Consider the following 20,338-nt stretch of genomic DNA (forward strand, 5'->3'; position numbering starts at 1 on the left):
CACATGGAATATTTAAAGCTTGCTTTATAAGAAAATACCTATTTGATTAACTATTTGTTGTTAATATTTGAGTTTATCAGTTAATTCATTTATGCGCAACAGACCCACGAAATGCAAACGAAAAACAATTGAAACCGATATCGTAATCCATTATCTAACATTGCATAACTCACCTAATGACCCAAACTCGGCACAGATTAAAAAAAGCAGTGAGACCAATCGGGCGGTGTGGCAGGTGAGCCTCCCACTACCGGGGCTCCGCCTTGGTAGACCGGCGTTCGAGTCAGACGGTACTGTGCTTCCACCGAGCACTAATGTAAGGACGCGGCACCGCCCAATGATGAAGTGTTTGTGGTTGTTTGTGATCACTGTTTTGTGGTTGAGGTGCGAGGCCGTCGGGACCAAGCCCAGGAGAGGACGCGGGAGTATGTGGTGGTAAGTGCCTGTGTGTTTTGGTTTGAGGTTATGTTCGAGAAGTGTTTTTGAGTAGGGAATTTTTTGTGGTTAGTTACCAAGTCACTTATATGAGATGTGTGTGTATTAAAATTTGATTTTTTTTCTGTCACCGTTTGTATATGTTTTTGCTGATTTAAATCTAATAATATTTATTAGTCCATTAGGTATTTTTATCACTGATTACTTAGGAATTATAGTTGACAAAAATAACAAAATTGCTGATTAAAAATAAATTGGGAATCCCCTTCAAAAAGCTTGTCTCATGAATATTCAAACTTCCGCATTGTAACATACACATAATACATAGTATGTTTGTATCTTAGTAATGCACATGTTTTCACATCGTATGAATAATTAACATACCATTATTAAAGGCGTAAACACACTTGTGCGAGAATGATAAACGGAGCTCAAATAGCAAAATAGGCACTAAAACTTTATGATAGTGGGAACTAAGTAGTGAAATCTCGTTTTGGCAGATCAGAACTGTGATTTATCGAGTAATTAGTTTGAAATGAGCACTCAATTTTGATCACTGTGTTAAATGTCAATAAAAACTTTGAGTGCTTATAAATCCGATACGATTTTCTTTTTACCGAACAATTAATTAAAATGTCGTATTTATTTGCTAATAAACAAACTTTTCTTTAAAAGCAAATGAAAAATAGGAAATCAATACGGTTGAATGACGAAAATAAAAGTGTTTCTACACCAGTTCGGTTTGTTACTGTAGACTTTGACTGACAGTAGAATTATGTTATATTTGTATTCGCTATCATAGTTCTCCCGGTATGCGCACGACCTAATCTCTAAAGTAGCTTACAAAATCTATTAGAATTGTTTTTTTTTTTTTAATAAATTCAACAGTGGAAATATATAATTGGAAATTAATTTTAGCTAATTGTTTTTTATAGCAAGTTTATATAAATATTTATATTTGATATATCACTTTATAATACTGTTTGATTAATATTTAAGTACCTTTTAATTTGATCAATTTTATTAAGCTAAACAAAATTAGCCAATAATTATTTCCGAATGTGCAATAAAGTTTAACATTAGTATGTAATTATCAACTTCGAATTCGATTTCTGTAAACAATAATGTTATTATTTTAGATTTCATTATGTAAATCTATTAAATGATTTTGTATATAATTGGCCTAAATTGTAAATACCTATCCACTGTTAAAATTAGAAAGAATGTGTTTTGTAATGATAAAAAAAAAGTTTTACGTATTTTCTTAATTGATAATTTGACGGAAATGTAAATATGAATTATTATGAATTTTTAGAAATATTTTTTAAAGACGAGAAAATTTGCTTATTTCCTTCTGAAGATACCTTTATATATGATCTCACCACAGATAACTTAAAAGTCGACGGAGAATTGAAAACAATAAAAAAAATTATAACACAACGATATATTTGCCAAATAATTATCAAATAATATTATAGTGTGTTCATTTATAAAGTACAAATATATTTTTGTACACATTTATACATATTTTTGTCTATTCTAAACGCTTTAAAAACCTTTGTTTCATTATCATTTTTGTTGAGCGATGACTGACGGCAGACACTGGCGCGTGCGCATTGCATTAAACAAATAAGTCCACATTTTAATTGTTTATATTATTGCGTGCAATGAAAAATAGTAAAAAATTAAACTTATTTCAGAAAAATAATTTGTTAAGTACAATATTACGAACGTTTAGTTTATTAATTTTATTTATTATATTACATCTATACAATTATTACAAAGAGGTAAGCGTTTGTGTGCTTGTATGTTTGAGGCGGGTAATCTCCGGAATTACCTACCGAACCGATTAAAAAAAATACTTTGCTATAATATAGTGTAATGGAAGCTGTAGCTAGTGCTATAGGATATATTTTATCTGAAAATTCCCACGGGAGCGAAGCCCCGGGCAACATATAGAACGAAATTTACCTTGACTTGTATAATTTATTTTGTATATTTTATTATGAATAACTTCGAAACTATTGCTGTAATAATGTATATTATATAAAAGTCCAACCATATCGTATATTAATAAAATAATGTCCTGAGAATTCAGATTTTCTCACGAATACCTGTTTCGTTTACATAAAACTAGCTGCTTGTCCTGGCTTCGCTCGAGTAAAACTATTATAAATGTAAACCGTCCTCAGGAATCATACCAACTATTGATGCAAACCGAACATTAAAAGGTCCGATGGTTTTTGAGTTTATCGCGTATAGACAGACAGACAGACACAACAGAGGGGACTTCATTTTATAATATGTAAGTAGAACAATATTCAGATTATCATACGGTTATTCAGAACATTGACAGTTATTTCAATTTCTCACACCAATTCAGTATTAATAAATATGCTACAAACTACTAGCAAAAAAGAACATGTAACATGTTATTTTAACATTAGGTATGATATATCAGCATAATATGATATGTATATGCCTTTTTATACGTATCATAGTAGCTTAAGTAGAAGAAAACAATTTATTTTAACGTTCAAACGCTAATAAATGACGCGTCTGTTCGTTTGTTTTCACTTACTACTGTAACAATTTTTACACAATTTATTTACTCAACTGCGAATAAAATGTGTACATAATAAGTCAATAGTTAGAGCTATTTTGTGCCTAAAAATTGGGTGCTAATTTATGTCATAGGTGCGTACGAAATGTATTTCTCATCTTCATTCGTCGCACCCGGAGCTGTGACGCCCCAAAGCCCAGGGTTAGCGTAAAAAATTGCCATTAAATTTGTAAGATTTGGCTAAGGTTTTATAACGAGCCTCCCGCCTGGCGTCAACACTCTTTGGGAATGCTGTCGTTTCTTATTAGCTGTTAAGGCTTTGTGTTCCTTTAGCCGCCTCGTACGACATCCACTGGAGGATATGGAGTGGTCCTATTCTAGGGCGGAACCACACGCCGTATACTGTACCACAAGTGGCTAAATATATTTTCAAAATTGTAGTAGATTTTTAGTTTTATAAAATTTCTCAGTATATTATTATTTATTTACTAATTACTAACTGGCTTTTGCCCGCGGGTTCGCCTTATTATTGTCAATATATCTGGTGGATTGAAGCAATGTTTCGCGATGAAACTTGTACCGGATTTTAAGTTAGACGATCCACTATACAGCTATGAAAACCACATCCAATTCCATCCAGTAGTTTTTGCTAGACGCGCGTTTAAACATACAGACAGAAATAAATCTACACGACTCTGCGAAAAAAAATATCACAAATCATAAAATCTATATTTACGAGCTACGATATCAAAGTTGAAAAGTACATACTATACACACTTTTTTCAATCGGGGGGTTAAATAAAGCGTACTAACCACTTGAGCGAAATCCCAGCTGCCGGAAGAGTCACCATTCCAATTCAAGATCCTAACCAATTACTTTAATGGAGCTTTTAAATAAAGCTTGTTAATGTGTGACAAGGTGACAACCTGCCTATCAATTTTTATAAAATGTTGAACGAAATATCATTACAAGATTGTATTGTGACAAACGCCAAGGAAAGAAACTTAATTGTTTTAAACAAATATATTTATTGTTTTGGCGTGTATAGATAATTAGACCTTATAATTAACAGCGATAATAAAAATAAATAAATAAATATATATTTGAGTGTTGGTATATATTATATAACTAACGGCTCTCCGGTAAAAACATAACAAATTAAACACCTAATATAATGGTGATTTTTTCCTTTTTCAGAAATTACACTATCTATTGGTAAAACCGCTTTAAAATCCGTGTAGTAGTTTTTGAGTTTATCTCGTACAGACAGACGTGACAGAGTTTGTTTGGATGAAGCAAACAATTTAAATGAAGACGCGCGGTAACGTGTCCAGCCAAGGAAAAAATGGTTACTACCTACATAACTACTAACTGTATATAAAGCATTAATAAAACATTTTTTTGTTGGCTAATTTGTATAAATCCTGGCCACAAATAAAGTTTATTTTCAACCAGTAAAAAAGAAATCGCCACAGCTCACTTAATTTCATATGCATCTCGCGTACTCCATATTACCTTACGGTGGAATCGCGTGCGAGCGTCACTATATCGCGAGATAACCCGACCAATTTATAAAGACACCCGACATGTACTCATAAATCCAAATTTTCCAACTGAAAAGTTATCTATAAAGGTGTGTTGGGGCCTACGATACATGGCCATCTTTGATATTGTGACGCCTCGAGATGACAACAAATTAAATAATAAATAACTTTAGTTGTGTACTTTGCACGTGCTGTTGCAACATTTTTTTTTTTATTTGAAACTAACAGCATGATAATTTTCATGATATTTATTAGTTAACATGCGTAAATAATTAGTACTTTTAAAATAGTAGAAGACATTCCAACTATAATTATAACACGAGAAAAAAAAAAGAATAAAAAAAAATTGAAATAAGATATTTACAAAAAAAAAAAATTTTGGCACAAGTTTTTATTGTTGTCAGAGAGAGATCTTATTGCATTCAATGTGTGACAAAAAAAGCATGTCCTTTCAGAAGTTGCTACGTCTGGAGCCGGTCCTGGGCACATCATCAGGTCATGCTTATCACAATAATCCTTGTCATCTAAACCAAATGTGTATACAAAATTTCTGGTCAATCAGTTGAAGATATATTTAAAAATTAAGTTGCTTAAGATTCCACTCGAATAGACATAGGGGGAAAGAGCAAACATAGTTACATTGCAAGTTAAATAAAAGCTTGTATGTACTTACATAGTGTTTTATTAATTCATTTACCATAATACCTACACGAGTCTTTTTCATACGAAAATGAATTAATAAAACACTTCATTGCTAACTGACAGCCTTTAAACAAATTAAAGACCCCAGTCATAATAACTCGGAAAAGGCTTAATTGCCATAAAGAGACAAACGCACCAGAGACAATATTTGTTATTTTGACACATTCACACAGACTTATCTCAAAGTAAACATCACGTTTGCCCGTGAAAGCCATTGAGGAACTTTTTTTCTAGTATTTGATCTTGACGACGTGACAAGTGCAAAGGATATTTATTATTCCAATCAAATATGGACATACGCGTTTTTGTTTTTACTCTGTGGGTGTAGAATTGACAAGTTTTGTCAATTTATAGCACCCACGGCTGGATTAAGATTGGTTTGATTAGTGCAGATTTGGGTGCATCGCGTGACATTTTTATGACTACATTTCGAATGATTTATTACCTGTTATTTTAATGTATGTAAACCTTTTGGCCAGGGCTTGATTTTTAGGTAATTTAGAAAAAAATACCTCTCCATATGAATCAGTCAGTTTAAATTTATCATAATTATGCTGAATTTTGCTGGAAATAATTTTTAAGAACCTTTCGTAAAGATATGAAAGAAGTAGAACGTAACAGATATTTTGTATATATTCCATTTCATTGCAACATTATAAAAATGACCACACACGCTAGACGTTCTTGTAGAAAAAAAAGACTATGACAAGAAATTGATACCATAAATGGATGTACTTATTTCGAACGAGTTATAAAATAAAGTATTATCTTTGGAATTTACAATATGAATGCATTATTATTCGCAAAATGTAACGTGAAAGGAATAAGCGTTTTAATTAAAGCAAGTAATAAGTGTGTTAGCCCTATTCGACCAGTTAAAAACTTTAAAAAAAGTATTGTCGCAGCGTCTCATGAATTCTTGAAGGAAATGAGAATTTCCGACGAACACATTCATATTTACGTAACACTCGACTACAAAGAAGGGTAAATAGAAAAGTAATACGATTTCCAAGCGAGAGTGGCCCGAGTTTTTTTTAGTACCAGTCCGCGGCGAGTCAACACGCCTGATTCCGATCGCTCTCCAGTCTCCACACTAGTGTTTGCTCGCTCAGTCTTCGAGGATTAATGCGGGACGCAAATATTTATCTAAACGTCTGCAGATTGACAGTTCGGTCGTCAATTGTTTGTTGTCTTTACCTTCTCAAATGAGCATTTCATTTCAAGTTGAACCCATTGCTTTAAGTGGCGTTCTCGCCGTAAAGTGTTTGCTCTTTTTTCGACTTTCGACAACTTAGGTAGGCTTTGTTTTTCAGCTATCTTTTTCTTAAGACATGTTTTGTTTGCAGGGGAATAGCTAAGGCGGGTGAGCCAAATAACCTGTCGCCAATGTCACCCGGAGTGCTTTATATGGATCCAGCAGTGCACGCGACGCTCAGACGGAAACAGAGGAGACTGGCCAGAGAGAACCCTGGCGTGCTGGCTGCTGTGGCCAAGGGGGCCAGCATGGCCGTAGCCGAATGCCAACACCAGTTCAAGTATAGAAGATGGAACTGTTCCACAAGAAACTTCTTGCGAGGAAAGAACTTATTTGGCAAGATCGTCGACAGAGGTAAGTAGATTATCAGATTTTGTAATGATGACAAAACACTTGACAAGGGTTCAGTTAATACTCGCATCACGCTCGACTCCAACATAAAAAAGGACAATAATAAAAGCGATATTTAAATAGCGATTTTGAGAACACGCGTCATTCTTGTCTTAATACAACGAGAAAAAAAGAACAAAACAAAAAGGTACATAACTACGAAAATACTAAGGAAACAGATTAAAAAGTATTGAATGATCTTTTAAAAAATTTAGTCGACATTCCGTCTCCCAATGTACAGTTGAACCCTGCAAAAAGCCCGATGTACAAAAAGGTTTATATTTTTTACAAGCTCCTAATTCCTGCTACAAAGAGTGGCTACAAATTAAGTGATATCTTTAGTTGGCAACCCTTTTAAAAGATTTTATCTGTATTGAGCGGAGGGTAGCGAGTCGGGGGCACATATAAAGGGCTCATCAAGATAAAACATCCTGGATCAATTACATGCAACCGAATGACGTTTGAGTTCCCGTTCCTCTCTTTTTGTCCGTCGAATGTATGCCTTTTTTGAATTCCCTTTGAGAATTCTTTATTGAATGTTGTTTTAAATAATTGAATCAACTGTGATCGAAGTTTAAATTTATAAATATTTATTTGAGAATGAGAAGTTATTGTATGTTGTCTTTTGTTTTATCGAGAGGTTATTATATATTCTAACTCATTACCTTATTCAAAATTCTGAATTTTGCACTAATTTATAAATACACAAGCATTCATAAATAAAATATTTATAATGATTCTAATTTGAGTATGAGATTCAATAAAAACCCATGTATTATGCCATAAACACCGGTTCAAATCGCGCCAGCATGAATACATTTAGTTGATTTGAATGGATGTAGATTACAATCAATAGATTAATATCAGCAAATAGTTATCCATTAGACCCAAACTGGTCACACAAGTACAGTGAATGGAGACAGTTAATGATTTATTTGATAATATACGGGAAAATATAGTTTTCTTTTACTTTCGTCCTGGCAAAAAGTGTAAGAAATTAAATTTTTATCAACCTTGAATGAACGTTTTTTGTTATTATTCAAATTTTTTCAACGCTGTTATAGATATTGTTGGTGCTTATTACGTTTAGTTACGGTATAAATTCGTTTGTTATTGTGAGTTTCGTATCAGGCTGTGCTGTCTCCGGTGTCCGATTTCGATTCATTGTGCGATAGGGCTTATTATATGTTGGAACATCTGGCCTTTTAGCAAAAACTGTTTTGTGATTCAACTTCGTTTTTTAACAATGAAAGTGTAATTTGTATTACGTAACATCATAAGTGCTAATAAAAATTTAGATAGTGCGTTTTGAGTTCAGTGTGTTGCATTAGAGGGTTATCTGGTATTGTCGGTATCTGGGTCTAATTCGATCACTTTTGGAGCACGTTTCGGTTGGCCCGGGTTTACGGCCCGGTTATTGACCTCGCCTCCAATACGTTAATGAATTGTGCAAGCGCTTTCGGTGAGATGTTTCTATTAGTTTTGATGGCCTTCGACCGCGACTGCGGCATGTTTCGTTTGCGACTAGGCTTTTGACGCGACTTTGTTTAGTTTAGCTTAAAAACTTGGTTCTTTCTGCCGTGCAGCTTGGTAATACATATTCGATATAAAATATTTCTGTATCTCTCTCTCATCTGCATGTTCCCGGTTGTATTCGGGACTGTGAAGCCATGAAGCCCGGAATTTAAAATTTGGCTGTTATTTTACAACCGGCCGCCTGACTGACGTCAACCTTTCTTGGAAATGCTATTGTTGCCTATCAGCTACCTAGGCTGTGTGTCCCTTGGTCGCCTTATACGACATCCACGAGAGGATATGGAGTGGTCCTATTCTAGGGCGGAACCACACGCCTCAATATTTTTGTGAAAGAAGGAATATAACATAGGACAGAGGGCAAATAAAATATTTTAAGTTATATATTATAGTTTAACTAACCAAGAATTTTAAATTCGTTCCAAGTTTTGGCAAATTAAAAAAGAAAACGAAAATGTTTTAATGCAGTCTTATTCAAATGTAAGTATTGTGTAAATTTGTTAGTCTTTTTTAACTAATTCAAATATACAAAAACAGTAGGATTTTACAAGAAGCAGTGTGAGCGGCCAAGTTTTTGAATTGGTCTGTGTTTTATTTTTCAACGTCGATTCTGCTGCCAAAAATCGGACGTTCACTCAAATCGAACGATGTCACGATCAGGTTATAAATCCGAAGCAACACATGTCTACCTGCCATAAAATTTAAAGCAATGCGTAACACAAATGTCACCATATTTTTTAATTACGTCCCTGTTGGACGAGACGCAATAAACATTAAATATTCATGGAAAAGTAAATTGGTAACAAATCGCAATTAGATTTATATGTTTACACAACATTAATGTTTATAATAAATATAAAAAAAGTCGTCTGCAGGTCAGCATACGCCTCGGGCGAATTTCGACCTGAATATTGCTTGAATGGCCAGGTATATCAAAAGAATTATTAGCTGAACGGTTCAGTTTTTTATTAATTTGTATAAAAAGGTGAAATATTTTAATTAACATACACAATCTTGAGAATCACTTGGTGCAATTTTCAAATTCTTTTCATAATTATGACGATGTATTTGCACTATATGATTCTTTTTTGTTTAAAACAATTGGTGACTAAATTGTTCTTGACTACCAGTCGAGCGATCTAGAAGTTAAGCAAAACAATTATACGAAAAATATTAATGGTAACTATCATAAAGCGATTGCCTAGAGCAAATACCGTTAATCGAATGCGCCATAAAGGCAAAGTAACATTTTTCTAAATTAAAAGCCAGATATAGCACGAACTCGGACCACCATCGTAATAATTTCATTTGATAAAAAGAGCAAAGAGATTACAAAATTTATGTTATATGCGTGTCCATTTAGAACATATTACTTTATTAAGGGCAAGCTGGCAGCGAATCGCAGTTGCTCAGCAGCGCAGTCGGAATAGCCTCGATAAACTTTTTAATACATTGCAATTACGTCGTTTGAGGATCGCATAAAAACTGACAACGGACGCCACGGGAGACCATAACGCTACTCATAAAAAAATAGCAAACATCACTTCGAACTCCAGCTCATCAAAATACGTCTGAATACCGTTGACATAATTACAGATCGCGATCACAAAGACCCCCGGATGGGATACGAATAATTACTAATTTACACGTTGACACGCCATTGACACGTCGACGGGACAACTTCATCGCATTGTGGAGTAAACCTCAAGGATCGTATTAACACAAATGATGACAACGGCACAATGGTCCGGCCTTTATTCGCCGTGGCTTTGTCGTTTCGAGAATAGAAAAATATATGGTCCGAGGCCCCGCGGCGCGGCCGCCCCCCGCAGCGTAGTTTAGCTCTGCTCGCAACACAGGACACCACGGAAGCCACGTTTACACCTAACACGACTCCTAATGGCAGGTAACTCGGCCAATAAAGCCGACCTTTTTAAAATATTTCCTGTTTTGGTGTATCTCTGTTAGCCCCGAGATTCCGACGTCGTGGGTGGATAAAACGTATAAAACGATCGACACCCAAAATAAAACGGATATAAAATGCCCTCGACGAAATATTTAATGCTCAATTAGATAAGCGTTTTGGGTTTTGTGGCGTTTGAATTGTTTTCGAGATAACACACGTTTTGTGAAACTGAAATGAGTCGATTAAATTTCGATGTAGTTGCCGCGATGATCGGCGTGTTACCTGTTTTTATTGGATGCTCACGCGAGTTTATCGTTTTTAGGGAACTCACCTAAAAATTAAATTGTTTTTGGTATTTTTCTTCCTAAGTTTGAAAATAAAGTATCCATTGTGTGGACGAGGCCGGGCCCTGGTGGAGGATGGTGGCGAGTGGTAGCTGGCACGCTTTGTGTCTCTCACAATGAGTGATATACAGCCGATGTAATTTTGAATTGTCGCATTGAGGCCTCGGAGCGCGGCCTCAATGTGAAATTATCATCCGTGCTCGGCATAACGAAAATGAATTATTACTTTTTATTGCCCGCTCTCGATGTGAATGTGACTTCGCAGTAAAAATTATCTGTATTCTATTTCTGTGTTTCAATGGAGAAATAAATTGCGATCTCATTACGTTAACGAATGACTTCAGAAATAGTTCCTGAGGCTCCTTGGATGCTGCTGGTTCTTTATTCTCAGCATAAATAAATAAAATGTCATTATGTTGTCATAAAGAGAGTTTAGATACAAATAACACATCAATGACTTCATCATTCGTCGATAAAGCTGTCCGATAGAACGATGTCTAAACCGGCCAAACGTCTTATTATAAAACGAGTGATTTATGGTTGTTTTGAGTAATTACGTCTCATCAAATTTGAATAATATAAAGTCGTAATAAATAAGGCTCGGAGCGCGAAATCGCTGGTACTCATAAGTCAATCCTTCAAATTAATCTTGTAGAAACACCGCGTGATGACTTAATGCGGACAGGAACATATTTAATTAGTGCATTAATTTTGAATTATTTAATGGTTTGTTCTTTGAGGCCAGGTGTTCGTCAAACGTCAACAGTGATTAAATTTTATTTTGCCGAGTGGACAGACGGCCGGTTTAACGACTTTTTGACTTTTATAAATTTTCAACGCCTCACCTTAACTGGGATCCGAATGGAAGGAATTATCGCTCGCTGTAAACCCACTTCGGGACCATTTATTATCCGCACAGATAATCCACGGACACACTTTATTATCAGTTATAATAATAATTTACTTTTATAGATCTACATTACTCATGTTTGTTCTTATTTGACTGCTATTTGATGGGGCGAAATTGCCATAATAAAATAATAGTATGCCTTAATTACTTGTATTTTATCGTGGATGGGAATTAATGATTGTTGTATTTGTATAGTATAAGTCAGATTAGGTTTGGTTAGTTGGGATGGGTATTTGCGTTTTATTAATGCCGTAACTAATGCGCTGCAGCGGATGAGCCAGACTTGCATCTGTCATAATTTTTCTACGTCGCGATTATTCGCAAAATGTGACAGTGTCTTTTGTCCCGGATGTGATAATAAATTGTCCAATTTATTTATAGTTAAACTTGTAATAGATTTCACTACCGAATGGAATCAAACTAGTTGGCAGTGAGTCATGGATCGACAAGCCTTAAAAATTCTCGCGCGGCAATTAAAAATTGTTTCCAGTTGTCGTTTATTTGTTGGTGTGATAGTTGTCCCGTTAGTCGGGTAAATGGAGAGTGTTGTTTTTCGACATCTGTCCGGGCAGCTGTGGTTTGATGAGAGGTGCTTCACAGCACGTGGCCCCGGGACACCCGTCGTTGGAACTTGACTTCTATTGCTGTTTAAATGATCATTCTCGAAGTCAAGAATCGTTTACAAATTTTATATCCATAAACCTACCACGTTGCTAAGAAATAAAGAACGCTGGAACGACTTTGTGACTTACAACTAGTTAGTTAAAAATAATTAAATAGGTATATAAATATTGCCGAAAACACATGTTCATTGAAAACAAAGACACATGGAAACTTGTATTTTAAAATTTATTTGCTCATAATTCGCTCGAGGTACTAAGTTGACAAAAAGACCATCTTGAGCCTCTCTTATTTGCACATTACCTTTGAGATGTCAACTGTAAATCGGATTAGCCGAAAGCTATTATTTAACGACGGTTATTTACGTGTGCCATATTTAATTGGCCCCCACCTATTCGTTATAGTTAATGCGAGAGAACGTTCCGCAGACATTACAGAAGATAAATGCTCGGCTCGGCCCGTTCGTTTTCGTATCTTGAATTAATTTCGTCCGAGCATTGAATGATGGCGAAATTGACATTAAAATTCCCGGTCGATCGTCTCAAGTAATTGCTGAATAAAATACTTTTGTATAACATCCCAAAGGGAATCACAAAAAAAGAACGCGGGATGCCGCTGTGTGCCGACGGTAATTTATATCCGTGCATGATGACATCTCAATAAAAAAATGATTTCATTTGCTTATTGAGCCCTTAATAAAGCTGGCGCGGTCCGCTCCTCATATCATTTTATTGTTATAAATAACAACAATACTTTCATTTTGTATTTATATATAATATTTATTTATACATGTAGTTCAGAATTTCATAGATAGCTGTTCCGTTCACATGAAAATCTATATTAAAGGTGTATTGAATAAGTTACGTTAAATTCAAAATTAACACCAAATTAAAAATAAAATCAGATTTAGGACAAAATTGTGATTATCATAAATAATAATTATCTAAATAAAAAAAAATACTTAAAATTTAAAAGCCTTTGTCCCGTGAGTGGACTCGCGCTTGGCCAGATTTTTAGATTGTATTTCATTGTGGCCGAGGTGGCCGGAAGCCCACCAAAGGCGATCGCGGGACGCAGTATATTTCCTAACGAATGGCACCAGCCGCGGTGGTGACATGTGATTACACATATATTAGCTTTGCAATAATTACCACTTAATTTTTGTTTTTTATTCAACCAACGCTATCAGAGCCTGCAGTTTTATAGCATCCGAGAAATTCCATCATATCTTGAGCGAAAGCCTTTAATGAGATGGGCTTCCAATAACAATAGCTCAGTTATTAAACCGTATTATGCCGTAAAATTACAATGTCTACGCACGTGAATTAATAACGAGATAATGGCTGTACACGACAATCGAGAAAGTTTATGCACTGTTTTTTTAATCGAGTCCACTGAGGTATTCATTATTCATCGACGTCCAGTATTATCCGTTAATAATATCATCGTAGCGATCCTCTCGCGTAGACAATGAGTATGGTATTAATCGATAAAAGTACGAGGGCTATTAAATCGATATTAAGAGAGAGGATTCGATGCGCGCCGTACCAGTTGTAATGATCAAATTTATAATCTCTCGGGTAGGTAAGAGGCACTTCTTTTATTTTCAATCGTCGAGATATACCCTCTCTCTTTTAATTGTATTTTATGAGTATTTGATTCTAATGTCAGGCCATTAATTATTTATAGTATTCGATACGGGATGAGAGCATCGATTTATGTATTCGTATGAGATCAATAAATGCTGCACAATGATCGCTCTGTGCCAAACCTTTCAATGAATATTAACTCTGTTAGGTTTACTTGAAAGAAAATCCATTCAATTTCTCAATTAGAACTGAACATTCTACTGTTGGTGCGTGATGAGGTAAACTGTACTTACAAAAATAGTACTTGCCAACTTTAAGACAACTTACATGGAAACAAAAAGAAATGAGATATGTGACATCTTAATACATCTCTCATCTTAATAACTCACTAACCTAGAAAGTTTAGGTTTATATAAAAAAATAGGCATGTCTTTCTAAAGTTCAAAACTAACATAATTATATTGTCCTAGGTTGTCGCGAAACAGCATTCATCTACGCTATCACGAGCGCTGGAGTGACGCACGCTGTCGCCCGCGCGTGCGCCGAGGGATCCATCGAGTCTTGTACGTGCGATTACTCGCACGTCGACCGCTCGCCGCTCCGCTCCCGCGCCGCTACCGCTGCCAACGTCCGCGTTTGGAAGTGGGGCGGCTGTAGCGATAATATCGGCTTTGGATTCAGATTTAGTCGAGAATTCGTCGATACGGGAGAGAGAGGGAAGACGCTAAGGGAGAAGATGAATTTGCACAACAACGAAGCGGGCAGAGCGGTAAGCATTACTCAATATATTGATTCAACAGTTTATGTACACTGAGATACAATATAGAGACAGACAGTAGTAGTTACAATTGTAATAACTATTTGCTATTCATAGTCATTGCATCGGAGATTATTCCAAAGATCTATGTAGGTGATTTCTCAAAATAGACAAACTACACGATACAGTAAAAAATTAATGTGCATAAGTGTAGTGCCATTCCGAGAAGTAATCTCGCGATGATTGGTCTACGGCTTGTTGACATTCCCATCGATCAATATCACTTATCCAATCGCCACTCCACAGTAGCACCTCATAAACATCCATTAAACAAAACAGTGAGACGACGGCCTTTGTCAACGTACGTGTTTACATTACCATTACGGGTGACGATCGATCGTCGGCTACTTGACGTGTTGCTAAGTGTAATATTAATTATGCGGCGGCGGGGCGGCCCATCGCGCGACGACTACGCAACAGGCACCCATTCGTTGCGCTCGCGCATCTCCCTCCCACTGCACACCCACATTTGCATACTCACTGTCGTTCCTTCCAAAATTTATCAAAAAGGGAGAGCAGACGCCCCGAGCCACCCAGACACATCATTAAGTCTTGCGCTTAATTCCTGTCACGCCAGACGCACTGGGTGTCCACCTGATGAATATTCACGACATTCCAGCGATTGTTTAACACATATTTGGACACTAGGCATACAAAATATCCACATATCTACATGAGAATGAATAAACACCAACGCACACGTTCCCCGAAGCGCCTGCGCTCGTGGATAGGAAAATATTTACTGTCTCCAATCCTCACGTCATTTATCTACCTTCTAAGAATGATGAATGTCCCTAGATTATGATTTATGATCAGTCCACACGCGGTGACGACCGGCCCACCTCTTCACGATTTGTAACAATTTGCTCGATCGTGAGATGCGATCGATGGAGTGCGCCTAAGAGATCATCGATCACTCGTATCGAAGCTTATCGTAGGAATTTAAAGATATTTGGACATTACAGACCTCCTGTTAAGTTGGGATAGATTAAAATGTTAGATGTTTATTGTTTAATTTTGTTCACAGCACGTGCAAACGGAGATGCGTCAGGACTGCAAGTGCCACGGCATGTCGGGTTCGTGCACAGTGAAGACCTGTTGGATGAGGCTGCCAACTTTTCGCTCGGTGGGCGACGCATTGAAAGATCGCTTCGATGGGGCGTCACGAGTTATGATGCCAAATACAGATCTGGAGCCTGCACAGCGGAACGATGCGGCGCCGCACAGGGTGCCACGGAAGGACCGATATAAATTCAAATTGCGACCACACAATCCAGACCACAAATATCCAGGGGTAAAGGACCTCGTATATCTGGATTCATCGCCTGGTTTCTGTGAAAAGAACCCAAGGTTGGGCATTCCCGGGACGCACGGGAGGGCTTGCAACGACACCAGCATCGGTGTCGACGGCTGCGACCTCATGTGTTGCGGACGAGGGTACAGGACGGAGACCATGTTCGTGGTGGAACGATGTAACTGCACGTTCCACTGGTGCTGCGAAGTCAAATGCAAGCTCTGTCGCACAGAAAAAGTGGTTCACACGTGTTTATAGGCGGCCGGACGCTAATGACTGGGACATTTGTGATCGAAGTGATTCTGTGTAGTGCTGGATGGTTGTGATTGTGACTCGGACGAGAGTGGACCTATTTAAGTACTCGATGGCAGATAACGGACCTTGTACATAATCGCTTCACTTATTCAACTATCGAAGTAGTATATATCGTTTTTCATGTTGACTTATGTAAATAGTTCTGTATCACTCTTTATTTCTTCTTTATGTACGATAATTGATACGGCGTGAAATTTAAATAAGCTACTCGTTCGGTTAATTTATTTGGCTATTAAGTGCGAACATGTGATCTAGTAATGTTATTTTCTTTTTTGTGGACACTGACGTTCGGAAATTAATGAGACCAGTTTATCGACGATATATTTCTGTCAGTCTGTCATCCCTGTTTTATAAATGAAATTGGGTTTATTGGTTTCCTTACGCGGTTAGCTATTATTTATTTGTAATTAGGAATTATTATAATATTATCTGCCGCACCTATTGAAGAGACTATGCGAATGTTCGCTGTGACTTTGACTGGTATTTCTTAATATCATTTGCAAAGTTAAATTTTCAGACAAATATCAAGTTACGATGTAGTGGCATTGTAATAAGTAATATTTCATGTACTTTCTATTTAGACGTCGGCACGTCGACGCATAACTGTTTTAAGATCCAAGAGCGAAATTATCTTGTAATTATAATTTCATATTATAATTAAGCCAGTTAATGGAAATTGTGGCTTAATGGCATTTGCATAAAGTATCTTCTTGGGTGTTCGTGCGCAAACTGCATTCTGCCTTATCAGAGAGTAAGTAGCACCATCGTAAAAGTGTCCCACATTACGAGATAACCGCTCTCGAGGAGAATTTTAATTAAATATTAAAGGAATTAAATAATCAGTATTATACGTATTATATTTGTATGCGTGTTGAGTCTGATGTGTTGAGATAAGGTAGCACGCAAACTCTTGACTTTTGTTATAGTATTTAATACTCGTCCATTTATAAGCATGTTACTACGTATGGAAGTATTCATAGTAAGTATTTACAGACTTAAAAGAAACTGTTCTTAATTCCATTTCGTTTTTAATTCTTGTATTTATTGAATTAGAAGATATATATTAGTGATGGAATTTCTTGAAAAATCAATAACAATTTTCGACAATTAACGGATACAATTTGACGTTTAACATTTACAATATAACATTTTTCTGCGTTTCAAAAATTTACTAATTCTGACTCCCGGATACTATAGATGTGCTATAGTGTAGCCGTCAATGAATAAATAGCTTTATTATTTATAAATGTACTTATTATATCAACGTGAATGATATTTCATATGTGATATAACATAGTTTTAGCTAATAAGTATTATAGATAGCCTACCTGTGAGCTTAAATTGTATGATACTTCAACGAACATAATAGTCTCGATGTAGGTATGTTTTTATAAAAACAAATATTTATTAAACTTGTTTTAATTTATTTTATTTTACATTGAAATTGCCATTCAATAGTAAAATAATCTTAGTTTTTAGTAAATAAATCCGATGTCAAAACAATCGGTGTTTTTTAATACAGGTATTTGTACTTACCTTTTTTTAAAATCTGTATTTTGGATCTCTGTAAATAGTAAATAGACATTTTGAATTAAAAAGAAAACTGTGACATCGTCCAGGCATGCATTGCGATTACTTAAATCATGTGATTTCGCAAAGTTTTATTTGTAATTCTTTTTCTCATCTTTTTATTGAATTGCCCGCACCATTTGATGCATTTTAATGATAAATTGCATGAAAAAGAATGTAGTCAATCGAACTGATAGCACGTCGGATTTAAAAAGACTGAACATTTTTTTTTTAATATTCGTAGATTTAATGTCCATGACTGCATAAGCCTATAGCCATTGTTTTAGAACGAAAGCGATTGTGATAAAAACTTATTTTAACTTAATCTTATACCAGTGTATTCTAAAGTTGATTTTGGTGCCATTTTAAGCATTTTACGCCTGACAGTAATTTCACTTAAACCAATAAAATTTCCCATCAAAAGTTTTACGCGTGTAAATAATGTCATTATTAGTAATTTTTTAAGTTATTTATGTCAATTTAGCATTATTATTGTTAATATTAGTGAACAATACTATTGAAATCAGCTGAACTTAACTGTATCTCAAAGCTTATTGTTGTATAAATTAATGTACCTTTTTGAAATGATATTTCGTCCACTGACCGCTTTTGGGGTTGACACTATTAATATTGGTTGTACATTAGCAGTATCTATTTATAATTAAAATATTGATTAGTTGTTACTAAAAATACAAAATTGATCAAATATTATGTGTTTTTATTGAACTTATCTACTCAATCCGGTGTCCTGGGTAAGCGAAAAATGCGGAAAGGCAGCATGACGCGGCGCCATTCGTAAATATCAAATGTGTGAATTACTCTCATTCTGTCTGGATTTATCTCATTCTGTCGTTCGTCTAGGACGTCTTCTGTGTACCACTTATGCCGTCTATATCTAATTACGTTTTGTGAAGCATCAATTACTTCCGGAAAAAGTTTACGTTATTCTATTATATACCCATGAGCTTACACCATTAACATCGGCAAGAAAGTCTGTGTTTTTATTCTAATATATAAAAGTCGTGAAAAAGTTCCTGTGAAGGTCTAATTTCTGAATAAATGATTTGAATTTGAATATTGCCGGTAAAGCGACAAGCTCCTATGTGTACCTTCATAAATAAACATTCACTTGAAAAAATCTTCCATCGAACTTTGTGGTGAAATTAAATTTTGACGCATCGCACCGCGTCACGCTGCCTTGCCGCTGTTATCGTTTACCTAGGACGCTCTGGGTAACACACAAGATTTCTTATGATAAAAATATACCATATCAAATATCAGAGAATAAAATAAGAGTCACAAATGAAGTTGCATTATCATCAAAAGTCTTACAAGACGAAGTACATGTCCATTAGACATTTATGTCTTAGTCTCTTGTTGCCTGCGCATCTGCTGTCTTATTACGTATCTTAAACCCTTTGCTATCACGAATACCCTATATCCATCTCTTTCAAACTACAGTAGATATCAGTATACAGTAATATAGTCTGTCTTACTCGCATTCCGATACGTAATAAGTCGACAAGTAACAACCAAGAGATGTCCTCTTTTCGATATATGATGATGTTTTCATTTTGTTATTTATGTGCACATGTCTAAGGCCCAATGCAGACTCCCGCCGCGAATATCCGCGGTCACAGCAAAACGCGAGTGTGGATGGATGATTGCGCGTAGTAAAATCTTAGTATTTCTGTATTAATCGCAGACCTTTTTAGGAGGGAAATTGTATAAATCGTTGGAATGCCATGCCGTGGCGCGAGTCTATTTAGGGCTTTACAGCGACTGTCATAATCTAAAATCTCGTAAAATATTAGTTTTGATAAAACAAGTTTAATTAGTAATATAAATAATACTATTTTTATGGACAATATTATTACAATTATACATTATTATTACAATAATATGTACAATGACAAATATTAATAAATCTAAGAATATTTGTTTCTTGTTCTGTTTTTGTTGATAAGAAATGAAAATGTATATTTAATTCCAACTCCTTTTCAATTACAAAATATAGTCATGTTTTGTTTTAATTAAAAAATATAAAACCAAATCAAACACATGACATTTTTTTAAACTTAAAAAATATAAAAGCAATGGATCCCTCTTTGTTCAGTCGACACACCTTCTGCACTTAATTTATTAAACGCTGTCATAACTCTCTTTCTGCCATTTTGTTTTGTTGCGCAACCGTTGAGGTCGTTTTGATAGTTCGCAATTTTCTGAAACAGCTTTATTTTCTACGAACAATTTGCCGTTTAAAAGTGATGTTTAATAGTTTGTTTTAAGGTTTGATTTCGGTTGGCAGGCATGTTGAAAGTGAAAAGTCGACCAGTGTTGGTGGTCGCGCGGCCGCGGGCATTCCCACGGTATCGTTCATGCTGGAAAATTTATGTTTATGAAGTTTATGAACTGAGAAATCTGTCATAAGCTATACGAATGGCGTGCCGGTGCCTGAAATGGCGTGAATAATTTTTCACGCGAATATTTTTGCATATTACTTGTCCGATCAAGTTCAGTCAACAACAAATCACAGCACAGAAATTCATT

The 20,338-nt window shown here is 35.6% G+C and overlaps 1 protein-coding gene across 2 annotated transcripts; it reads left to right on the forward strand.

Annotated features, from left to right (window-relative positions):
• Positions 1-261: 261 nt before the first annotated feature.
• Positions 262-18,494, forward strand: wg (wingless). 2 transcript variants are annotated; one of them, XM_053746972.1, is made up of 4 exons: positions 262-435; positions 6,592-6,854; positions 14,264-14,562; positions 15,638-18,494. In XM_053746972.1, exons 1-4 carry the CDS (start codon positions 338-340, stop codon positions 16,160-16,162), a joined length of 1,185 nt encoding a protein of 394 aa, XP_053602947.1. In that variant the 5' UTR covers positions 262-337; the 3' UTR covers positions 16,163-18,494. The 2 variants fall into 2 exon arrangements, with proteins under 2 accessions (XP_053602947.1, XP_053602953.1); XM_053746978.2 differs by lacking the exon at positions 262-435 and adding an exon at positions 6,318-6,412.
• The last annotated feature ends 1,844 nt before the right edge of the window (positions 18,495-20,338 follow it).

This window comes from Plodia interpunctella, chromosome 1 (genome assembly GCF_027563975.2).
Source record: "Plodia interpunctella isolate USDA-ARS_2022_Savannah chromosome 1, ilPloInte3.2, whole genome shotgun sequence".
Lineage (NCBI taxonomy): Eukaryota > Metazoa > Arthropoda > Insecta > Lepidoptera > Pyralidae > Plodia > Plodia interpunctella.